Genomic DNA, 24542 nt, shown 5'->3' with positions numbered 1-24542 from the left:
AGAACGGAGGGTACCCATTAGTTAACTTGATGGTAGAGTGATATGCATATTAAGGACTTACATGCTGGCCAAGAACAACAGCATGGATGCTTGCTGAGAGATCCTGGTAAGATTGAGTGGCTTTATAAATGTTAAAAGTTTACTCATCAGGTATTAGGTTTTGTGCGGGAGGGAAACCCAAAACTGACTGACACTTAGGTAATTCACATATTTGGGGGGTAAATTTTGCAAAGTTTTCATGTTCATGCTGTAAGGTAATTATAGTAATGTCATAGGGGCATTTGTGAAAGCATGGAGATGGATCAGCACAGTATATGGGACATTGATGCAGACACCCCTCATCCATGGAAGGCTAGTGATGTTTGGGTTGGTGTACTTTTGAGATTTTTTGAATTTGTGCAATATTTGAGGATGTCTTAGAGGGTGGTCAAGACTCAAAAATTAATCTTTTGTTTCACATCTAATTGCTTTTCCAACCTTAGCAAGATAACATCAAGAACATTAATCAGTGGCCTCATTTGCACATATCTGCTCTCTGGTTATCATGTATAATGCCTTGAAACTATAGCCTAACATCCAAGCCCCATATACTATTTCATGGCTTACCTTGACCACTCCATATGTCCTGGTTCATCCCACTGACAGCACATTGCCCCCATTCCCTATGTACCATGTAAATCCAGTTCATTCTAGTCTAGGGATGCCTTCACCCTCCTGTATGTTTAAGCCCTGTTATCCCAAAGCCTCATTTACTCCACCCTTCCATCTTCATAGTCTCGCAATTTGTAATTCTCCTTGATCCCTTCACTTCTGACACTTGGAGCCTCATAGTCAGTCTACATTAATTTCGTCCATATTTCCAAACCATTTCAGACTGCACTGACATGTCTGATATGTAGGTTTTCGTAGTCTTTCTTCACTCTTTGTCTTGATGAGTAAAGACATACCTTTAATATGCTCTCGAAAGGAAACATTTGCTCATCTGTTTTAACTACCTTTGTTTAAAGAAAAAAGTTGTGTGCTTGGGAAGAGATATGATCTTTGGCATTAATGGTTACTGAGTACAAGTCAGATAATGCAGGGCTCAGGGCATTGCATTTTATGGATACTGGGAAATAATGTCCTCATAAGTATCATTTCATTGATACTAAGTATTAGTATCAATGAAATGATCACATATTCTTGATTCCTCAAGCTCTGAGGCCTGGAATCACATATTTTGGGGCACTCTGTGGTGTAGTTTTAAAAAATATCCCTGTCATGTGCAGAGCAGAGCTGAGACTTCAAATGTTTTGGGTCTAACAGTTCTGCAACTTGTTAGACACACCTGCAACTGAGGCATGTTCTGTCAGATATAAGATAATACTAGCTTTGACAGTCATGCTTTAGTGTTTTCCATTAGAGTTTTGTAAGCCTTAAATGGTCATAATAGTAAATACTCCAGCTACAAGGTCTTTCACCACTCGTATGAAGATGTAAGTCCATAATGGGATGTTTCATTGAGGATGGTGCAGACTATGGCTTCAGGCAGACCAAGTCTGATGTGAGCGTATGGGAACAAATAGATATTCATAACAAGATTATGAACATGGTTGTGATGCTTGTGTCCAACATGTGAAAGGATCCATAGATATTGGATATAATGGGTTTTGTTATCGATTTCAGTAAGCAGGGAGTAAATGTCCAAAGCAGCAGTTTCTGCCAAGGCTTCCCTTTTTTCCTGAGGATATTGCAAGAAAGGATTACTGCAGGATTGTGATCATAAGAATACAGTGTTTTTCATAGTAGGTGGAGCTGGACCAAGAGCTGTTTTTCCGGGAATGGATAAGGTTGGTGCTGGAGATGGAATAGCATGCTCTGTCTTAACTCTTAACTTAACTTAAGAATCCATTGGTATATGTAGGGAGAGTATTATTAAGCATGTTGGAAAGCACTTTACATACTTGTTCACTTAATAGTCCATGAAGGATATGAGGACTGACCTGGCCAGGGTGACACTGAACTTATCAGTTTTGAAAGGTTTGATTTATCAGGATTTTAAGGATACAGATATAGGATTTGTTGGTATTATATCCCATAGAAGTTGACACATTGTTTGAATACCAAGCTAAGCCACCTAAGTAATAGCCTGGTTGATTATAGCTTATCATTGATAACTTTTAGGTGTTGTATCCCTATTGTACTGGAGTAAATGTGCAGTTTCAGAGACACTTATTACTTAATAATCCCTTGACTACACTTTTCAGCAGAGAACATTTTACAGTTAGTCTCATAGCAGTATTTTGAACAAAAGGAAGTAAAGAGGCTGTTATGTTATATTTCTTTATCACACAGGGTTTGTTGGAGATTGCACAACTGCTTCTGGAAAGAGGTGCAAAAGTTGATAAGGTTGATGATTTTTCTCGTACTGCTCTTCATGTATGTATGTATCGCCAGTCCAAAGTTTGTGGTGCTCTCCCAGTTCTTAACTTGCTCCTGGACAAAGGCAGTGATGTAAATGCAAGGTAATTAATTTAATATATTTCTAATTTTAAGTCACATAATTGAAAAGAGACTGAACTTGTGGAAGGAAACGGAGTGTATTCACTGATTATACATATATCATGGCACAGAGCTTTCTTGATGAGTTGTATGTGATCAGAAAATGAGGCATAAAGTATCATTAGAATATGTGCACGGACAAACTAACAGTAAAAGAACATTTATTATATTTATTTATTATACTTTGTCACTGTCTTTCACGTTAGCGAGGTAGCACAAGGAAATAGACGAAAGAATGGCCCAACCCACTCACATACACATGGATATACATACACGTCCACACACGCACATATACATACCTATACATTTCAATGTATACATATATATACATACACAGACATATACATATATACACATGTAGATAATTCATACTTGCTGCCTTCATTCATTCCCATCGCCACCCCACCACACATGAAATGACAACCCCCTCCCTCCGCATGCGTGCGAGGTAGCTCTAGAAAAAGACAACAAAGGCCACATTCATTCACACTCAGTCTCTAGCTCTCATGTATAATGCATCGAAACCACAGCTCCCTTTCCACATCCAGGCCTCACAAAACTTTCCTTGGTTTACCCCAGATGCTTCACATGCCCTGGTTCAATCAGTTGACAGCACATCGACCCCAGTATACCACATTGTTCCAATTTACTCTATTCTTTGCACGCCTTCTCACCCTCCTGCATGTTCATACCCCAATCGCTCAAAATCTTTTTCACTCCATCCTTCCACCTCCAGTTTGGTCTCCCACTTCTCCTCGTTCCCTCCACCTCTGACACATATATCCTCTTTGTCAATCTTTCCTCACTCATTCTTTCCATGAGACCAAACCATTTCAAAACACCCTCTTCTGCTCTCTCAACCACACTCTTTTTTTTTACCACACATCTCTCTTACCCTTTCATTACTTACTCGATCAAACCACCTCACACCACATATTGTCCTCAAACATCTCATTTCCAACACATCCACCCTCCTCCACACAACTCTGTCTATAGCCCAAACCTCACAACCATATAACATTGTTATATGGTTAAAAGAACATATGTCACATTATATAAGAAATTGGGTTTATGCTCAGAAGAGAGTTTAGATTGATATTTTTATTTTTTTTATTATACTTTGTCGCTGTCTCCCGCATTTGCGAGGTAGCGCAAGGAAACAGACGAAAGAAATGGCCCAACCCCCCCCCATACACATGTATATACATACGTCCACACACGCAAATATACATACCTACACAGCTTTCCATGGTTTACCCCAGACGCTTCACATGCCTTGATTCAATCCACTGACATCACGTCAACCCCGGTATACCACATCGCTCCAATTCACTCTATTCCTTGCCCTCCTTTCACCCTCCTGCATGTTCAGGCCCCGATCACACAAAATCTTTTTCACTCCATCTTTCCACCTCCAATTTGGTCTCCCTCTTCTCCTTGTTCCCTCCACCTCCGACACATATATCCTCTTGGTCAATCTTTCCTCACTCATCCTCTCCATGTGCCCAAACCACTTCAAAACACCCTCTTCAGCTCTCTCAACCACGCTCTTTTTATTTCCACACATCTCTCTTACCCTTACGTTACTCACTCGATCAAACCACCTCACACCACACATTGTCCTCAAACATCTCATTTCCAGCACATCCATCCTCCTGCGCACAACTCTATCCATAGCCCACGCCTCGCAACCATACAACATTGTTGGAACCACTATTCCTTCAAACATACCCATTTTTGCTTTCCGAGATAATGTTCTCGACTTCCACACATTCTTCAAGGCCCCCAGGATTTTCGCCCCCTCCCCCACCCTATGATCCACTTCCGCTTCCGTGGTTCCATCCACTGCCAGATCCACTCCCAGATATCTAAAACACTTCACTTCCTCCAGTTTTTCTCCATTCAAACTCACCTCCCAATTGACTTGACGCTCAACCCTACTGTACCTAATAACCTTGCTCTTATTCACATTTACTCTTAACTTTCTTCTTCCACACACTTTTCCAAACTCAGTCACCAGCTTCTGCAGTTTCTCACATGAATCAGCCACCAGCGCTGTATCATCAGCAAACAACAACTGACTCACTTCCCAAGCTCTCTCATCCCCAACAGACTTCATACTTGCCCCTCTTTCCAAAACTCTTGCATTTACCTCCCTAACAACCCCATATATGTAAAAATTTTGTAATGTGAAGATTTTGAAAAGGGAATGTTAGTAGGTGGTAGAAATAGTAGTATAGTAGTTAGTTAGTAGGTAGGTAGTAGTTGGCAGGCAGCCAACAACCAGGGAGGTATATTACCAGTACTACCTGCCTGCTTATTGGGAGGGTTTGTGACATCTGCTTAGTGAGCCAGCACGTAAATGGTTGTCAAGTTGCACTCCTCTGACCCCTGGTAGCTGTCTTTTCTTTCTGCCTCATCCACATGTGGACTAGTGGCATTCTGTCCACAAACATACAGTTTCTCCTTGTCACACATAATACTTGACAAAACTTAACTCACACGGCTCATTCTTTGTAAATCTAGATTTTCTAGCAGTGAGCACTCTGTGCTAACCCTGCCTTTTGGAAAAATGATATGAGCAATAGAGAGAAGTAGAAGATAAGCACATTTAGACAGGATCATTAAGTAGAGGTAGTCAGTAGGAACATTAGGTAGGACCCTCAGCAAACACTGTGCTAGACTTGCCCTCTGCCAGTGGCCTGTTAAGGGTAAGGCTAAGAAGTGGCACTGGAGTTCACTAGTTATGAAGTCTTTATTGCCATGGCCACTCCCTTGAGGGAGTTCCATTTGGGAACAGGCTTCCCAGATATTGATAGGTAGATAGAATTTTACTGGCCTCTGCACATTTTTCTTACATTTCTAATGTTGTCTAGCATTAGAAACACCCCTTGTAGCTTCATAGCCTTTGACTCTTATTGGTTTATCAGTTATCTTCCCAATCCTTTTCTTGATTTAACTCTCATATAGACATTCTAAGTCATGTTTTCCACATGCCTGTGTGGTCTCATCACTCCACCCTTCACTTTCCATGTTCTATCATATGTCAAACAGCCTTATTTCTTGCCATGTATTCACTTCATTCTGTATGTATGTATTCAGTGTCTTGTCATCCAGTATATAGTGGGATGGCTCATACAGAATAGCATGATGCATCTTTGTATTTGTTAAACTTTTTGCATTCATGTAATGCTAATGCGCCTCTAACCCTCAAACCTACCACAGCAATATTTGACCTTTCTCTTTCTTTAGGTAATAATGTGACCTATAAAAGCATTACAGGTCTACCACTGGACTACTAATAGATTTTACTTGATGAAGTTCTGTGGAGACATCATAATTATAAGGTGTGATTCACTAAGTGTCAGCCTTTGGATGTTGGATATACTTTTTTAGTGTGTTAGCTGTTGATATAAACATTTATAGAAGAATAAGGCAGATTGGTTGCCTATTAGGATATAAGATGAGGGCATTGTAATGAGTGAATGAATTAAAAAATTCTTACCTTTAACAGAATATGTGTAGAATTTGACCATATGTACTGAAATGTTTACAAATTCAATTTCTTTCATCTGTTGTTTGTCCTGTGAACATGAGATGTATTGTTCAGAACCTTAATCTAGCCAGGAATTTCCAGTGGGAAAATACTGGCCATCATTCACCTTTCATTAACCGCTTGTGTTTGCAATGGCCTACTCACGGCTAGATGTCATCGCTCAACTTACTTTTAGTGTGCCAGAGCTTACTATTCTTTTGGATCATGCACTGTCAGGACATTCTGTTCAAGATTGGCTTTTTGTATCACATGAATCAGTGCCCTTTTCTTTGGTTTTATATTTGTAATGCAGTTTTTATAAGAAAAGTGCACTTATGTAAGCCTGAGCCAGTATTCTAAGAAACTATTTCTTTTTTATGTAATATGTATATATGTACGTGCATTACACATGACAGCTTGAGACTGAGTGTGAATGAGTGAATGAATGTGGCCTTTGTTGTCTTTTCCTGGCACTACTTCACACACGCGCAAAGGGAGGGGATGCCATTTCAGGTGTGGCGGGGTGGCAACGGGAATGGATGAAGGCAGCAAGTATGAATATATGTTTATGTCTATGTATGTATATGTTGAAATGTATACATATGTATATGTGTGTTTGTGGGCATTTATGTATATACATGTGTATGTGGGTCAGTTGGGCCATTCTTTCGTCTATTTCCTTGCGCTACCTCGCTGACGTGGGAGACCGCAACAAAGTATAATAAAAAATATGAATGTACTTGTATCTGTGTTTATGTATATATATATGTGTGTGTATATGAGTGGATGGATCATACTTCATCTGTTTCTTGGTGCTACCTTGCTGGCTTAGGAAACAGCATTCACATATGATATAATAATGATAATATATATTTATTTATTTATTACACTTGATCGCCATTTCCTGCCTCATTGAGGTAGCACCGTGAATTAGACGAAGGAAGACCCATCCACTCATATACACACATATATACCTACGTGCACGTCCATTTTTTTTTTTTATATACTTTGTCGCTGTCTCCCGCGTTTGCGAGGTAGCGCAAGGAAACAGACGAAAGAAATGGCCCAACCCCCCCCATACACATGTATATACATACGTCCACACACTCAAATATACATACCTACACACTGACAGCACGTCAACCCCGGTATACCACATCGCTCCAATTCACTCTATTCCTTGCCCTCCTTTCACCCTCCTGCATGTTCAGGCCCCGATCACACAAAATCTTTTTCACTCCATCTTTCCACCTCCAATTTGGTCTCCCTCTTCTCCTTGCTCCATCCACCTCCGACACATATATCCTCTTGGTCAATCTTTCCTCACTCATCCTCTCCATGTGCCCAAACCACTTCAAAACACCCTCTTCTGCTCTCTCAACCACGCTCTTTTTATTTCCACACATCTCTCTTACCCTTATGTTACTCACTCGATCAAACCACCTCACACCACACATTGTCCTCAAACATCTCATTTCCAGCACATTCATCCTCCTGCGCACAACTCTATCCATAGCCCACGCCTCGCAACCATACAACATTGTTGGAACCACTATTCCTTCAAACATACCCATTTTTGCTTTCCGAGATAATGTTCTCGACTTCCACACATTCTTCAAGGCCCCCAGGATTTTCGCCCCCTCCCCCACCCTATGATCCACTTCCGCTTCCATGGTTCCATCCGCTGCCAGATCCACTCCCAGATATCTAAAAAACTTCACTTCCTCCAGTTTTTCTCCATTCAAACTCACCTCCCAATTGACTTGACCCTCAACCCTACTGTACCTAATAACCTTGCTCTTATTCACATTTACTCTTAACTTTCTTCTTCCACACACTTTACCAAACTCAGTCACCAGCTTCTGCAGTTTCTCACATTAATCAGCCACCAGCGCTGTATCATCAGCGAACAACAACTGACTCACTTCCCAAGCTCTCTCATCCCCAACAGACTTCATACTTGCCCCTCTTTCCAAAACTCTTGCATTTACCTCCCTAACAACCCCATCCATAAACAAATTAAACAACCATGGAGACATCACACACCCCTGCCGCAAACCTACATTCACTGAGAACCAATCACTTTCCTCTCTTCCTACACGTACACATGCCTTACATCCTCGATAAAAACTTTTCACTGCTTCTAACAACTTTCCTCGCACACCATATATTCTTAATACCTTCCACAGAGCATCTCTATCAACTCTATCATATGCCTTCTCCAGATCCATAAATGCTACATACAAATCCATTTGCTTTTCTAAGTATTTCTCACATACATTCTTCAAAGCAAACACCTGATCCACACATCCTCTACCACTTCTGAAACCACACTGCACGTCCATATATATACATATACATATCAACATATACAAATATACATACATCCTTACAATTCAAAATGGCATTAGGTGGTAGAGTTGAAAAATGGCCCATAGGCTACATTTGATTTAATGGACTTTTGGCTTTAACATACTCCCCTTTCCTTATTAGTCCTTTAGTAGAGTTTACTGTTTGCATAAACTTGACCAGTAGTTCACACATGGTCTCATTTGTTCTGTCAGTTTACAGTATTAGTGCTTTTAATCACAGTTGCATTTCTCATATAGCGAGTAATTCACACCTTTGCTTTATATCCCATATCAGAATGGATGGTGGAACCACTCCTCTAATGTTAGCTGTCCAGAGCAATTGGAGTGAAGCTGTTATGAAGCTACTTGAACGTGGGGCAGATGTTGATATAATGAAAAGAGATGGTGTACTGGCCCTACATTTTGCAATTCAGTTTTGTCCTGATAACTCTGAACTACAACCATATAGCAAAAGGTAAGTAGAGCTATGTTGGAGTTTTTTATGGTAAAGGAACACTTGATGGTAGATAAATTATGTCTCATCAGATAGTGAATGTAAGGTTTTTTCAAAACACAATGATAACTGTTCTTATGCACAGAAGTCCACACTTGAATTTTCTGATTAGCTTTCATGATGTTTCATTAAAAGAGGTCTTGTTTCTGTCTGTTTCTGTACTTTCAGCTCAGTTTTTATTGATGAATATCCCTGTGTGTTGGAACAACAGATTTTTTTGTTTTAAATGAGGGATAAGTTCAGTGTAAATGGCATTCAAAGTAAAATCATTTAAAGTAAACTACATTTAGCCGAGTACGAAGGGAGATATGTTCAAGAGCTTGTTTAAGACTTTGTACAATACTGCACAATATAATGCTTTGTCACTAACTGACATAGCAGACAAATAATTCATATCTTTTTAATTATCTGTCTGCACTCTGATGCCCTGTCCCTTTGGGAACTCCCTTAAGGGAGTGGCCACAGCAAATGAATCTCCATAACTGTTGAACTCCGGTTCTGCTTCTTAACCTTTAATGCCTCATCCTGAACAGGCCACTAGCAGAGGGCAACTCTAGCACAGTGTTTTCAGAGGCTCCAACCTAATGTTCCTACCTACTACTTCTACCTAACGTTTCTACCTATTGTTCCTGCCTAATGGTACAACTTACTACTTTTACCTTATATTTCTGCCTAAAGCTCCTGTCTGATGTTCCTATCTACTACTACTCTCCATTGCTCCTACCGTTTTGCCAAAAGATAGGGCTAGTGCAAAGTGCTCACCACAGTAAAATCAGCTGTTATTTGCGACAAGGAGAGATTGTATGTTTGTGGACAGAATACCAGCAGTCCATGTGTGGGTAAGGCAGAAAGAAAAGACAATTACCTGAGTCAAAGGAGAGTAACTTGACAACCACTGAAGTGCTGGCTCACCGTGTAGCCATTGCTAACCCTCCCAGTGCCCATGCATGTTTTGCTGGCAATACACATCCCTGGTCGGTGCTTACTTACTAGCTGCTACCTATGTGGTTTTATCAACACATGGAAAGCAATGATATATTAAGTACTGTACACCTCTGATGTTGTCTTGATGATAGATTAAGTGCTTCACACCTCTAGTGCAGTTTCATCACCTTCTAGAGCACAAACTGCCCAACTTGAGTAACCAAAAAATTGTACGAATAGATTATTACACATAATCTATGAGTATTAAGTAATATAATTTAGTATGAGTACAATGAAAATGAATGCTTTCCAAACATGCTGGTTTTCCTTTACATTAAAGGTTGATAATTATTTGGTAATTTTTTTTCCATCTTGATTGAATTACCAAAACATATTCTGGTTGATATTTTCACTGACAGTGAAGTTGAATGGGAGACAGATTTACTGATCTTTGCTGCACACCTGTATAGTACAGATATCCTACACTTTATGTTGTATTATTATATGGTATTTTGTTTTCACAGTGTTCATGAAAAATGAATGAAGTTTCTTGTGCAAGGTTATATTGTGTGAAAACTGTGGTTAGCATTCATCAAGGAAGGCAGTCTGACTCACATGGTATAAGCAGGTGATATAGTCAACAACCATACATTGTTTTATTGCATTAGAACCTTCTCAGATCTTTTATGGCTAAGAGTGAAAAGCATATTCCATGCTTTCTTACCAACCGAGTGTGGAGAATGTGGGTGCTTTGCAATCTGGGAAGTAGTCGCTTCTGACATTGCCTCTACCTCAGTTTTAGCAATGTATATAGTATTAACATTTTTGTTCTTGTTCACTGTTTCCTGCATAGCAAAATAGCACCAAGAACAGATGAAGAATGTCCTCTTTTGCCCATATCCACTTCCAAGCTGTCATGTATAATACACCAAAACCAGTACCCTCTTTCCACAGCCAGGCTCACGGGCCTTTCTGTGGTTTCCCCTGACATTTATAAACCCTGGTTCAGCCCACCGACAGCACATCACCCTCTGTATACATCACTCAGTTTGGTCTACTGTATTCACACCTCACATTCAGTATTAGGAAATCGAACAAATTAATACAGTAATACTGGATGTGATTTGTGAATGCAGTAGACCAAATTGGAGTGATGTGGTATACAGAGAGTGATGTGCTGTCAGTGGACTGAACCAGGGGATGTGAATCAGTCAGGGGAACCATGTAAAGGTCTGTGAAGATTGGCTCTGAACAGGGAGCTCTTGTTTTCTTGCATTATACATGACAGCTTGAGAGTAGATGTGAGCAAATGAGGACGTTCTTCATCTGTTCTTATTGCTCCTTCACTTTGCAGGAAACAATGAACAAGTACAAAAAAAACTGATACTGTATATATATTTTTTATTTAGTACAATCACATCTATCTGTCTATCTATCTATCTTTCCATCTACTTTTATCTCTACTGTCCATTCTCTATGGGAACTTCCATCAATGGAGTGGCCTTGGCCAAAGAGTCTTCTCTTATCCTTCTCTTTACATGCCTCCTTTACCTGCACACCATAAAGGAAGTAAGATATCCAGGCAGTTTGTTATGGATGTATATCTCTTCAGCATCAGTCACATTTGCATAATGTTATGGTGTCTCACTGCTATCAGCTCTTACCCAATTATTTTAACTTTTTTTTTCAGTTCAAAGACACCAGAAATGAAATAAGATGTTTAGGCATTTTTTCCTACATGCATATCTTTATCACATCATTTATATATTATCCCTGGGGATAGGGGATTAAGAATACTTCCCACGTATTCCCTGCGTGTCGTAGAAGGCGACTAAAAGGGGAGGGAGCGGGGGGCTGGAAATCCTCCCCTCTCTTTTTTTTTTAATTTTCCAAAAGAAGGAACAGAGGGGGCCAGGTGAGGATATTCCAAAAAAGGCCCAGTCCTCTGTTCTTAACGCTACCTCGCTAACGCGGGAAATGGCGAATAGTTAAAAAAAAAAAAAAAAAATCATTTATATATACCTAAAGTATTTTGTGTATGTGTTGTCCATGTAAAAAGGAAAAAAAAGGTGTAGTTATGTAATTTCTTCCTCATCAGTAAAGCCCATGTGAGGGTGATAGGGATGCCTTCTGTGTTGGCCTTTGTCCTTATGTAATCCTGCTAAAATCACTTTAAGTAAAATTTTTCACATTTCTCATGTTACTTTCCTTCATTTTCATCACCAACTCATACGTATGACATGTATTCCTCATCAACTTTTGGGTCATCCAATGATCTATGCATTTCCTTCTGGGTCAGTATGTGCGCATGACCTGTAGATTGATGCCGTGCACCTAAATGGTGGTTGTAAGGGTACGAAGATCAAAATCTTTCATGCACTTTCCTTGTGCTGGAGGATACTTCTGTGTACTTAGTCCCCAATTGATATTGGAGTTGCATTCCCAGGAAACACAATGAATTTGCAAGGTATAAGATTCCTTTTTGCCTTAAGATTCAATAGAATGAGGGAGAATACTTTTCTGGGGGTGATTTCTTGGCTTTATTTAACCCACAGAAATGTGAATATTGTAAAATTTCTAGAAATGTACAGTACAGTTCAAATACATTGCTATAATCGTACTATCTAAACAGAATATAAAGAAAGGAATATTATATTTAGGTATCTTGTATGTGTTATCTGGTATTGTACACATTTTTTATGTACACAGACCTCTCCAAGAACACAACTGTAATGTAGTTTGAGGTTTGGGTGAATTCTCACACTGTGTTTGCTTCAAAGCCTTCCATCTGAGTTAATGCATCAATATTATTCCTAAGTTATATAAGAAACTGTTATTTGATTTACAACTGCTTCTGCAAGCTTAGTGAGGTAACTTCACATAAATTGATCCATGGCCCTATTTACAAAGCCCTTATTGACTGAGCCCTTCCTTTCTAGCCAAGTTGTACATTCCATGGATTACCTAGTCTGCCTTAGACCTACTGATGAACAGACTTGATCATAAACAAACAAATGCTATGTATATTTTAGCTTTTTATTCCTGCATTGATGACATGTATTGAACTTTGAATGCCCAGAATTCATGCACCAATATGAATCATTTTTAAGTGTTTGATTCTTAACATCTTGTATAGATAATTTTCAGTACTGCACTCTTCTTATTGTATTGATTTTTCCAAAGGAAAAAATTGTCACTTGGAAGGTGGTAGCCATAGAAAAACTTGTAAATAATCTGTCTGTCATCTTTAGAGTTTTTTCTTGATCTCATCTCTTCCCTTTCCTACCAGACTCACCCTTTTCCTTCTGCCATTGACTGAGTAAAAGTCTCCACTTTTTATGGCATGCTGGAATGAAAAATCTTTTTCTACAGATCACTAAGGGTTTTCCTACAGATCACATTCATGCATATGTCTTGGAAAATATATTTTTGATATCTTTCTGTTCCATTTTTGTGAATTTTCCCAGTGGCCTTGTTAAATTACATGTCATTTTTATAATTTTTTCATCCTCAGCATAACATTTTAGCTTGGTTGGACTGTAAATGAGTCATTGTTTATGTGTATTTGTTTACATTGAATAGGTGTAATAATTAAAAAGTATAATTGTCTTGTTTGTGACTACATGAATTTTTGATACAGTGACAACAGTGGGAGTGATTCTGAAGTGGGCTCGACAAGCATTTTGGAAGAAATTCTCAGCCTTACATCTAAAGAACTTATTATCCCTAAAACAGATGATGTCATTGAATACAGCCTTTGTCACTTGGCTGTGGAATGGGATAGGTAAGTCTTTTTATGTGGGTTTAGTATGGGATAGGAAAGCTCTTTCCTGTACAGTGTTTGATGGTAAGTTAACTTATTAAGTGGGATGTGGGATATATGTATGTACTAAATACAATTTAAAGTAGCTTAGTCTGTGTTTTGGTTTTGGTGTAGTGTTGATAAGTCTGCCCTATGGTTGTTGTGTTGGTTGGATGGATAACTCCTTCAGTTTATGATGGGACAGATAAGTCAACTGTCTTGATTGTAGCTAGGAAAAGTAATTCTGACTCTTAGCTACAACACTGAATGAATGATTATCCTTTAGCTTTGGTATGGAATAGGTTAATCCTCATTTAGGATGTGATTTAAGACAATGAGATTACTATCTAGTTATAGTACCATATTGTTGAGTCAATATCCTTGGTGTAATGTAAAACTTCATTCTGGGATCTTTTTATGATAATCAATATGGCGCAGGCAAAAACATGCCCTGATTGAGGCCATTATGGATGAAAAGAGAGATGAGTACTAGAAAAAGATCAGATAGATGATTTAGGAGCCCCTTTAGTTTTGTAAGTTTTTACTTTAAATATAGAGAGGTATAGGAAGAAGGAAAGACAAAAAGAAGAGGATATCCCTTTCCTTACATGCCTCCCTCGCAGACACCATTCCATGCATTCTCCCACCACTTATCTACCTCTGGTACTCTTCCATTCTGATTCCCCATGTCTCAAGTGGTTTCCTCTCATGCCAAGCTCTTATTTTAAGGTGTGGAATATCTCAGTTTGTCAGCAGACCATAATGCTAATATTGATGTATTATCACATTGAGAGTTGAGAATAATTCAGATATAAATCAAAAGCATATTTGATAAGATTTCATTTTCTCAGATTCAACACTTTGAAGACTCTAGTAGAAGATGGAGTGCCACCAGACAAGTTCTTACAGGGGACTAGTAATGCTGTACTTGATGAAGCTGATGTTGATCTCTTTTGTCAGGTTAGCAACTAATGACATTTGGAGGAGATTGTGATTTTGCCAAATACTTTCTAAGCTAACATCTGCATTGGTGGTCATCACTTCAAAGTTTTTGTATTTATAGTTTTTATAATCAGTGTTTCCTGTGATATTTTCCAATGTAACTAATGATAATACATAAATTCTAGGTACCTCTGGTGCTTTCCCTCGGGATAACAGTTGACACTCCGCTCAGTTTCCTGCTTTCCAAGCCTCTTACAAGACAGAGATTAGACATAGCAAAGTTTATGATCACCAAAGGTTAGTTCTCATTTCACTGTGTTCTGTAATTTTCCCCAGAGCTTTGCTTACAACAAATTCATGTGTTGTATTTTAAGTTACATCCTATTATCATTTTATTTCAGACAATGTTTTGTGCATGCTTTTTGAAATATACGTGTCAATTCTTGTGCTTCATTTTTTTTTGACATGCCTCTTATCTTTCTGTTTATATTTTCAGCTCCTTTTATATGAGATGGATGATGCTGCTCAACTAAACTCTATACCCCTTTCATGCTTAATTTCAACATAATTTAATATTTAACAGAAAAAGAGGCTACAAAAAAGTTGACGACAAAAGTTTACCAAATTATCAAGTGTTTCTTAATTGTTCACAGTACTTACATTTTATAATTATTCACCTTGTACATTAAGTTGTCAAGGAATAATTTCATAACTAACCTAGACAGGCTTCTTCCCCTTATATCTTCATCCTAACATTTCCTTTCTTAACCTTCTCTTTAAAAGAACTGGGGGTGAAATAATTGAATGTTTTAAGAAGTCCATTGGTATTTTCAGAAGCTGTAAAGTATTACATGATATAGGTCATGAAGATCCATAAATGCTACATACAAATCCATTTGCTTTTCTAAGTATTTCTCACATACAATCTTCAAAGCAAACACCTGATCCACACATCCTCTACCACTTCTGAAACCACACTGCTCTTCCCCAATCTGATGCTCTGTACATGCCTTCACCCTCTCAATCAATACCCTCCCATATAATTTACCAGGAATACTCAACAAACTTATACCTCTGTAATTTGAGCACTCACTCTTATCCCCTTTGCCTTTGTACATTGGCACTATGCATGCATTCCGCCAATCCTCAGGCACCTCACCGTGAGTCATACATACATTAAATAACCTTACCAACCAGTCAACAATACAGTCACCCCCTTTTTTAATAAATTCCACTGCAATACCATCCAAACCTGCTGCCTTGCCAGCTTTCATCTTCCGCAAAGCTTTTACTACCTCTTCTCTGTTTACCAAATCATTTTCCCTAACCCTCTCACTTTGCACACCACCTCGACCAAAACACCCTATATCTGCCACTCTATCATCAAACACATTCAACAAACCTTCAAAATACTCACTCCATCTCCTTCTCACATCACCACTACTTGTTATCACCTCCCCATTTGCACCCTTCACTGAAGTTCCCATTTGCTCCCTTGTCTTACGCACTTTATTTACCTCCTTCCAGAACATCTTTTTATTCTCCCTAAAATTTAATGATACTCTCTCACCCCAACTCTCATTTGCCCTTTTTTTCACCTCTTGCACCTTTCTCTTGACCTCCTGTCTCTTTCTTTTATACGTCTCCCTCTCAAATGCATTTTTTCCCTGCAAAAATCGCCCAAATGCCTCTCTCTTCTCTTTCACTAATACTCTTACTTCTTCATCCCACCACTCACTACCCTTTCTAATCAACCCACCTCCCACTCTTCTCATGCCACAAGCATCTTTTGCGCAATCCATCACTGATTCCCTAAATACATCCCATTCCTCCCCCACTCCCCTTACTTCCATTGTTCTCACCTTTTTCCATTCTGTACTCAGTCTCTCCTGGTACTTCCTCTCACAAGTTGATAGAGATGCTCTGTGGAAGGTATTAAGAATATATGGTGTGGGAGGCAAGTTGTTAGAAGCAGTGAAAAGTTTTTATCAAGGATGTAAGGCATGTGTACGTGTAGGAAGAGAGGAAAGTGATTGGTTCTCAGTGAATGTAGGTTTGCGGCAGGGGTGTGTGATGTCTCCATGGTTGTTTAATTTGTTTATGGATGGGGTTGTTAGGGAGGTGAATGCAAGAGTTTTGGAAAGAGGGGCAAGTATGAAGTCTGTTGGGGATGAGAGAGCTTGGGAAGTGAGTCAGTTGTTGTTCGCTGATGATACAGCGCTGGTGGCTGATTCATGTGAGAAACTGCAGAAGCTGGTGACTGAGTTTGGTAAAGTGTGTGAAAGAAGAAAGTTAAGAGTAAATGTGAATAAGAGCAAGGTTATTAGGTACAGTAGGGTTGAGGGTCAAGTCAATTGGGAGGTGAGTTTGAATGGAGAAAAGCTGGAGGAAGTGAAGTGTTTTAGATATCTGGGAGTGGATCTGGCAGCGGATGGAACCATGGAAGCGGAAGTGGATCATAGGGTGGGGGAGGGGGCGAAAATTCTGGGAGCCTTGAAGAATGTGTGGAAGTCGAGAACATTATCTCGGAAAGCAAAGATGGGTATGTTTGAAGGAATAGTGGTTCCAACAATGTTGTATGGTTGCGAGGCGTGGGCTATGGATAGAGTTGTGCGCAGGAGGATGGATGTGCTGGAAATGAGATGTTTGAGGACAATGTGTGGTGTGAGGTGGTTTGATCGAGTAAGTAACGTAAGGGTAAGAGAGATGTGTGGAAATAAAAAGAGCGTGGTTGAGAGAGCAGAAGAGGATGTTTTGAAATGGTTTGGGCACATGGAGAGAATGAGTGAGGAAAGATTGACCAAGAGGATATATGTGTCGGAGGTGGAGGGAACGAGGAGAAGAGGGAGACCAAATTGGAGGTGGAAAGATGGAGTGAAAAAGATTTTGTGTGATCGGGGCCTGAACATGCAGGAGGGTGAAAGGAGGGCAAGGAATAGAGTGAATTGGAGCGATGTGGTATACCGGGGTTGACGTGCTGTCAGTGGATTGAATCGGGGCATGTGAAGTGTCTGGGGTAAACCATGGAAAGCTGTGTAGGTATGTACATTTTGCGTGTGTGGACGTATGTATATACATGTGTATGGGGGTGGGTTGGGCCATTTCTTTCGTCTGTTTCCTTGCGCTACCTCGCAAACGCGGGAGACAGCGACAAAGCATATAAAAAAAAAAAAAAGGTCATGAAGAACATTAAGCAGTTGAGGATGCTATCTTAGGAAAATGTAATGGGGAAAAGGTGAAATTTTATCCAGTTTGGTGAAAAATGTGTGTAATGAAACTTAACAAGGATAAATTTTGTTAGTATGAGAGAAGGAACCAGATATAGATGAAAGTTAAGCAGTTTGAAAAGATACTTGACTGAAGTTGTATGCTCACTGCTGCTCTGATATTCTAAGGTCTGCTGTCAGTACAGATACTTCTAAAGGGGATTACTTTTTTAAGGTGACAGTTTCTTAAGAAGTAAAAGATTTCTATTATTGAAGTCTTGTATGATTTGAAATCATCAATTTACCTCCAACTTTTCTATACAGAGGTCAAGAAATGGTCATTTGAATCTGTAACAGGTGTGCAGAGGTGCTTTGAACATAAATGAAACAAGGATTTAGGGAGAATGTTGTACTGTATTAAGTGTGTCTGAATGACATCAGTGAGCATGAGCTGGAATAGAGAGTATGTGAAAGGAACATGAAAGAGTGTGTTTCTGACAGAACCCTGATATGGACACTAAGAGACATACAGTGACCAATATATCCATTGAAGACTGTGTAAAACATTTTCCTCTTTAGGTGAATGGTTTTGGGCATTGTGTTAGATACAGATAAGCTCGTAGGTTGCTACAAAGATTTCAGAAGATGAATAGTTTGGTGATTGTGTTAGACACAGATAAACTCATAGATTTCTTTGTAGATTTCAGAAGATGCTTGAAGAAACTAAAAGATTCTTCTTTTATAGGCAGTTGTGTCAATGCAGTAAACCAGAATTGCCTCCCACCCCTGGTAGCAGCTGTTAAACATCAACGTGCATCCTACAGTGAGGGTGGCCTTGGTCATGAGATTGTCCGCTATCTTCTTGATCATGGTGCAGACATTATGTACAAAATAAGGTACCTTACATTTATCTTGTTAACACACTTGAGTGTACCTTTACTCTTGCAGTACACCATCCCCTATTATCAAGCAAGCTGGTTCATAGAGAATCTTTTTCATATTCCTCTGTTTTTGCACAACTCCTTTGGCTCATATATGCCAATACATATCTGTCCTATAAACATCCTCACCTTGCCATTTGTCTGCCACTTCCCTTTCTTTTCATTATATCATTCTAATATGCTCTTCAGCATCTTGTCTTTACCATATGCCCATTCCAACTTAGAATTCTTATTCATCTGTTCATGTTTATAAAGTTAATCAAGTGCACAGCCTCAGAGCTTTGTTGTGTGCATTCTCATTGAATTTTTCCCACGCACCTAGAGTTCATCATAATTATATATTGTACATACTGTACACAATTACTATTTCAAAAGTGACATAGTTTGAGGAAGTGAGCTCTAGACTGCTGTATTTAGAAATGAAAATGGTTTGTGATAGATGGGTGATATATAAATTAGTACTTATGCACCTGGCTGTGAAAAGAATTCATGAGAGGCAAGTGTTTTGCGAGAAGCTGATTGAGTGTGCTAACAATTATGATGCAAAAAACCTGGTATTAATGATCCGTGATCTCAATGCAAAGGTGCGTAATGTAGCAGTTGAGGGTATATGGAGGGGGGGGTCATGGCATATTCAGTTTTATGAAAGGAAATGGTAAACAAGCAAATGAGGATAATTCTATCCACTGCCATATTCATTCCAAGGTATATATATCACTTCACTTCTTCCATGCTTTTAACATGTAAACTCAATGTTCTTAGGACCCCATCCAAGACTGCAATATGTTCAGTAGCTGCAAGAAGTTCTTTGACAAAACTGTACTCTCTTCATCATCTATTGATGATTCAGCCATGCATGAAGTATGTAAAGAGGTATGGTAGCAAGTGGAGTATGATTGAGAGAGCTGACCAGGATGTGCTGAAATGATTCAACACATATCGAAAGGATGAGCAAAGAAAGACTAACTAGGAGGATATACACATCAGAAGTGGAGGGAGGAAGGAAGACAGGGAGACCAAGAAGGAGTTGGAGTGGAAGGGTTGTGGAATGTCAGGGCCTGAACATTCAGGAGAATGAAAGGCATGTGCAGGGTAGAATGAATTGGATCACTGCAGTATATGAGTTGATGTAAACTGCTTGGTTGTGGAGTTTAGGTTTTGGTTATGGTGGATTACACATGACAGCAGGACAGTGGATACAAGCAAATGAGGTCATTCATCATCCTTTCTAGTTTCTTCCTTGCTCAGGAAAAGTTTCAGTTGCGTAAAAGAAAAAAGATGTGTGTTTATTCATATAATTATTTCATTCTTTCTTTCCAGAGACAAAGATCTTCTGCCAGTAGCACTATATGTTTCATCTCTTTTCAATGTTGTGGCATTCTTTCTACTTTTGCGTGAGGGTGTTCCAGCTCATCAGATCTTCACATCTCATACACTAAAGAAGCTTAGTGAGTGGTACAGGTCATCTGCGTAAGTAGTTTGGTATTCTTTTAGTAGGTTCTAAGTAGATCTAGTTTTTACCTTTTATATACCTTTCCTTGCAACTCCTAAGCAAGTTAACATAAGAAACAAATGACTGAGCCTTTTAGGAAGAGTCATATTTAGTTCCCTCTTATGTTCCTTCTTTTGTGGAAAGCAGTAATACAAGAGAGGAGACATTTCAGGTCTTGCTCTTGCTCCTCATAGTTGCCTTTTAAATCATGAAGGAGATATGTGAGTGATATTCTTTCTCTCCTATCCCTAGTGATCATTAGGGATGCACTGGAAGCAAAATTTCAATCATATGAGAGAGAGAGAGAGAGAGAGAGAGAGAGAGAGAGAGAGAGAGAGAGAGAGAGAGAGAGAGAGAGAGAGAGAGAGAGAGCAGCTGGAATTGCTGGTCAAACTGGATATTATTGGCTTAATTGACTTAATTCATAGTTTTTGTTCCTTAGTCATAAGACACAGTGAATTTCTTAAAATTTCCAGCAGATTAGTGTGTTATAAATTTTTTGTTCATGGAAAAGAGTAAAAGATTGTGTGCTTAAAAAATTTTAATGTGCAGAACAACAGGGTTCACATTATTGAATTTTGCCTTAAATCAATGCATTTTTTCTGTTTCAGATTTTATACACTATATACTATGTTCCCCTGGCGTGTGATATCTTGGCTTCACACTCTGAATCTGTTCGTGCCTCAACTCCCACTTGATACAAGGCTACTGTATGACCAAGGGAGGATGGTGGAAGATGAAAACCTTACTATAGCATGGAATAATGTTGATGCTGTTATTGGTAAGTTTACATTGTGCATTGTATGTACAGGTTGTACGTCGTATCCAGCGCTTTGTGATCTGGCACGTTTTGAATCTGCCCCCATTAGTTATTGATTTTTGGATCTACCACCAGGGCAATGTTGTTAGCAGTATTAAGGTGCTTCCAAGTTTATTACCAGGCCTGTTAATATCTTGTATTCTGCTGTATTTTAGCCTTTCAGGATGTCATCCAAGAGACCAAGAGGTGCAGAAGATGGTGCTAGTGCTAACAAGCATAAGCTTAAATCATTATCAATGCTTGAAAGAATTCCATAAAGGAAATTCTGTAAAGACTTCGTGTGAATACTTTGAGATTGGATCGTCAACTGTGGATGACTTAAGGGTCAGATTCTATTTTCTGTGGTCTGGCAATGGCTAGGTCCTAAAGTTGCCAGATTAGATAGGTACAACCTGTATGTACATAGGTTAGATATACATATTTTCACAAAACAGAATGTCTGCATCCTCATAGAAATCCACTGTCAATCTCGTAAACGTTGACAAACGTGACTCCAACTTCCACTCACCTTGGCCTGAATCATCAACCACTTCCAATAAACAAGAATGTAGCCATATTAGGTATCACAGATGACACAAATAGCACATACTATCTAAACAACAAACATCAGCACAAAAGTCATAAAAAACTAAACACCCTTAAAACATTTATCAGAACCAGCCTCAAACAGCATACTTGTGTATTCTTGTGTATTCCCAAGCAAGTGTTAGGGGTTTAAGGGTTTTAACCTTTTATCAATCCATGTGAGCTCATTTCACTCATGGGATTCTGCCATGGAGAAGAAAAGATTCTTGTTTTTCAAAACCTATTTTTATATTTAGAATTATCCATCTTCTCAAACTAATCATCCTTGACCAGAGTTTCATAGCCTCCCTCACAAAGTCATTTATACTGTATAACAAGCATGATTTCATGTACCTCACCGACATTCTAATTCAAAATTTTGATACCCTATTAACTTTGTATGTCACACACTTTGCATATCGAAACTAGCTCATCTAAATGGCTTCTTTATCACTTGATGGACATCATTTCATGTTCTTGCATCTCATTCAGGCATCTGAATTTGTACTTGTTTGCAAATGCAAGTATGCTACTAATGTAAATAGTTAATTGCACCTAAATAGGGAATTAATTTTGCCGAACCTGGGAACCACCCCAGAGCCTAGAAAAGGACAGGATTGCCCCATCCTTAAAGGCTAACCTTAAACATCTGCATGGTATGAAAATTAAATTTGTTTTTTCTCAGGTTCCCCAAAGAGTCTACAACAGTTGTGTGTACTAGCAGTTCGATGTGCCATTAGGGAGGCTAGAGGATGGACTAGGTTATCTTCATCTCTTGATGAATTGCAGTGCATGGAATCGCCTCTTCCTCCCATTATAATGGACCTTTTACAGTTCAGACAGGTATAGTTCATCATTATTTTCTTATAACACTTTATACCTATCTTGTCCATTGTTCATAGTCTTTCACCTTAGGTAGCTGGACGGAGTGTCATATGGAAACCAGACTACTAGACCATGTGGCTTTTCCCAAAGTCATAAGTTCCTTAAACCTTCAAAGGCTTCCCTTGTCATCTGATAAACACAGAATTGCTTCCCTTGTCACTAGAAGATTTAACTTTTCATGCCTCTATTTAAGTATCCAGCTGATTAATCATATCATTGGGAATCTATAGAGGTCTTTTCCATAACCCGAAAGTATGGAAAAATTCTGGCCTCTGTAATACAGCTACAACCACCATTAAAGATGTACAGTCATTGACCTGCTAGTTGGTGGCTACCTAATGACAACTAACTACAAGATGATAGCAGTATCAGTTTATTTTGTGGTCGGTTAAGACAGATGATATCTGATGCCTTTATAGTTCACTGATATAACAAAAATTTGCTATATTTTTTGCTAAGTTATTCAAGAAATGTTTATATTTCATTCCAAGTTCTTATTCAAGATTTATGTTTTATTGATATTTTGATGAACAGCGTGATTATTGTAGCTTGGAAAAGAAATCATCATAGGCACTGGATTCTGAATGTGTGAATGCAGTGCTAGGATACCTCTACATTTGTAAAAAATGAGTGAAGATGTTATAACAGAGGGCTCTCAGTTCATGACCAGTACCGCTTGTCTGAACCTGTAGTCATTTTCATGCACTAGGAAATTTCAGTTGACCTTTTCAGAAAATGTCAGTATTGTACATTTATTTGATATTTCGTTTTTAGCATGAATATAAAATTCTCAGTTTCTTGGTGCATGTAAGAATGCTTATCAAGTAAACAGACAGTTTTTGTACTTTTGTATAGTTCAAAACTCATCTTATTCATGCTGACCTCTTTGGTGCATTATTTGTCACAGTAATAATTAAGGGATTACTGAGTAAACACCACCTAGTAAGGTAGTCATGAAAAATATTGTAGAGATGAAATATAGAACTATTATATATGAGTTACCCTCCCTGAGCACATGATGTATATCCAGTGGTGTCTTTATTAGCATTTGCTCATTATGAAGGTGACATTTTTCAGGATCATGTGATAGAATTGGTGCAGTTCTGTGGCAAGGTATTGCACAAAACTCGACAGAGTTTTGTGTTGCCCTTTAGTAACTTGAACCATAGAACCCCACCTGTGTCAGTGTTATTTTCCCTTATTGTAACATAAGCAAAGGATTAAGAGCACGTAAGTTGATCATGGCACTCACCCCTTTGTGTTTACCTTGCTGGATAACTCTCCCAGAATGTGAGAGTCCCATGCAAAAAGTGTTTGTTACACAAAGACCATTTGTTAGGATCTAACTTTAAGAGCAGGTGCTTTGGTGAAAAGGTAAGAGGTGATGAATGCCTTGTATAAGATGAAGTGTGGCCAAACAGCTGCGTTGGATAGGATGGCAACTGATTTTCTTAAGAAAAGGGTGACAGTGTAGCCTAGAGATTGGTTAGTCAAGATTTTCAGTGTCTGTATGGTTCAGAGTTGTCTGAGAATTGTTGGAATACCATTATATAAAGGCATGGTTGACAAAGATGAATATTCAAATTGCAAGGTATAACTCTATTGAGTGAAACTGGCAAGTTATATGGAAGAGTGGTAATTAAGAGCTTGATAGACTGAGGAGGGAAAATGGGGCTTCATATGTTAAGTTTGAAGGATATCTGAGAAATACTGAGGAAAAGAAGGATTTGCATGTGAAATTTGTGATCCAGAGAAAGCATATTATAGGGATATGGAAGTATGTTGTAGAAGAGATTGTGAATATTTGTGGGGGGAAAGCAATGAGAAAATTTTATCGAGAGCAATATATATGTGTGCAAGTAGGTTGAGAGGATGATAAGTGGTTCCAGGTGAAGTTGGGCATAGCTACAGCAAGAGTGTGCAATGTCACCATGATTATTCAGATTGCTTATGGATAGAATGGTGAGGGAGGTAAGTGCAAGGGTCTTGTAGTGAAGGGTAAGGTGGCCTAGGATTTGCTGATGA

The 24542-nt window shown here is 38.9% G+C and overlaps 1 protein-coding gene across 1 annotated transcript in view; it reads left to right on the top strand.

Annotated features, from left to right (window-relative positions):
• Nucleotides 1-24542, top strand: part of LOC139749554 (uncharacterized) — a 41332-nt gene that overhangs the window by 13824 nt on the left and 2966 nt on the right. Inside the window, exons 5-13 of the mRNA XM_071663562.1 lie at nucleotides 2335-2504; nucleotides 8723-8902; nucleotides 13506-13649; nucleotides 14519-14627; nucleotides 14795-14906; nucleotides 18561-18711; nucleotides 20077-20226; nucleotides 20860-21029; nucleotides 22318-22475. Coding sequence (XP_071519663.1) covers nucleotides 2335-2504; nucleotides 8723-8902; nucleotides 13506-13649; nucleotides 14519-14627; nucleotides 14795-14906; nucleotides 18561-18711; nucleotides 20077-20226; nucleotides 20860-21029; nucleotides 22318-22475 — 1344 coding nt within the window. The remainder of the gene's footprint in view (nucleotides 1-2334; nucleotides 2505-8722; nucleotides 8903-13505; nucleotides 13650-14518; nucleotides 14628-14794; nucleotides 14907-18560; nucleotides 18712-20076; nucleotides 20227-20859; nucleotides 21030-22317; nucleotides 22476-24542) is intronic.

The sequence above is a fragment of the Panulirus ornatus genome, chromosome 7 (assembly GCF_036320965.1).
Source record: "Panulirus ornatus isolate Po-2019 chromosome 7, ASM3632096v1, whole genome shotgun sequence".
Lineage (NCBI taxonomy): Eukaryota > Metazoa > Arthropoda > Malacostraca > Decapoda > Palinuridae > Panulirus > Panulirus ornatus.
This window is presented reverse-complemented; position numbering and strand designations above follow the sequence as displayed.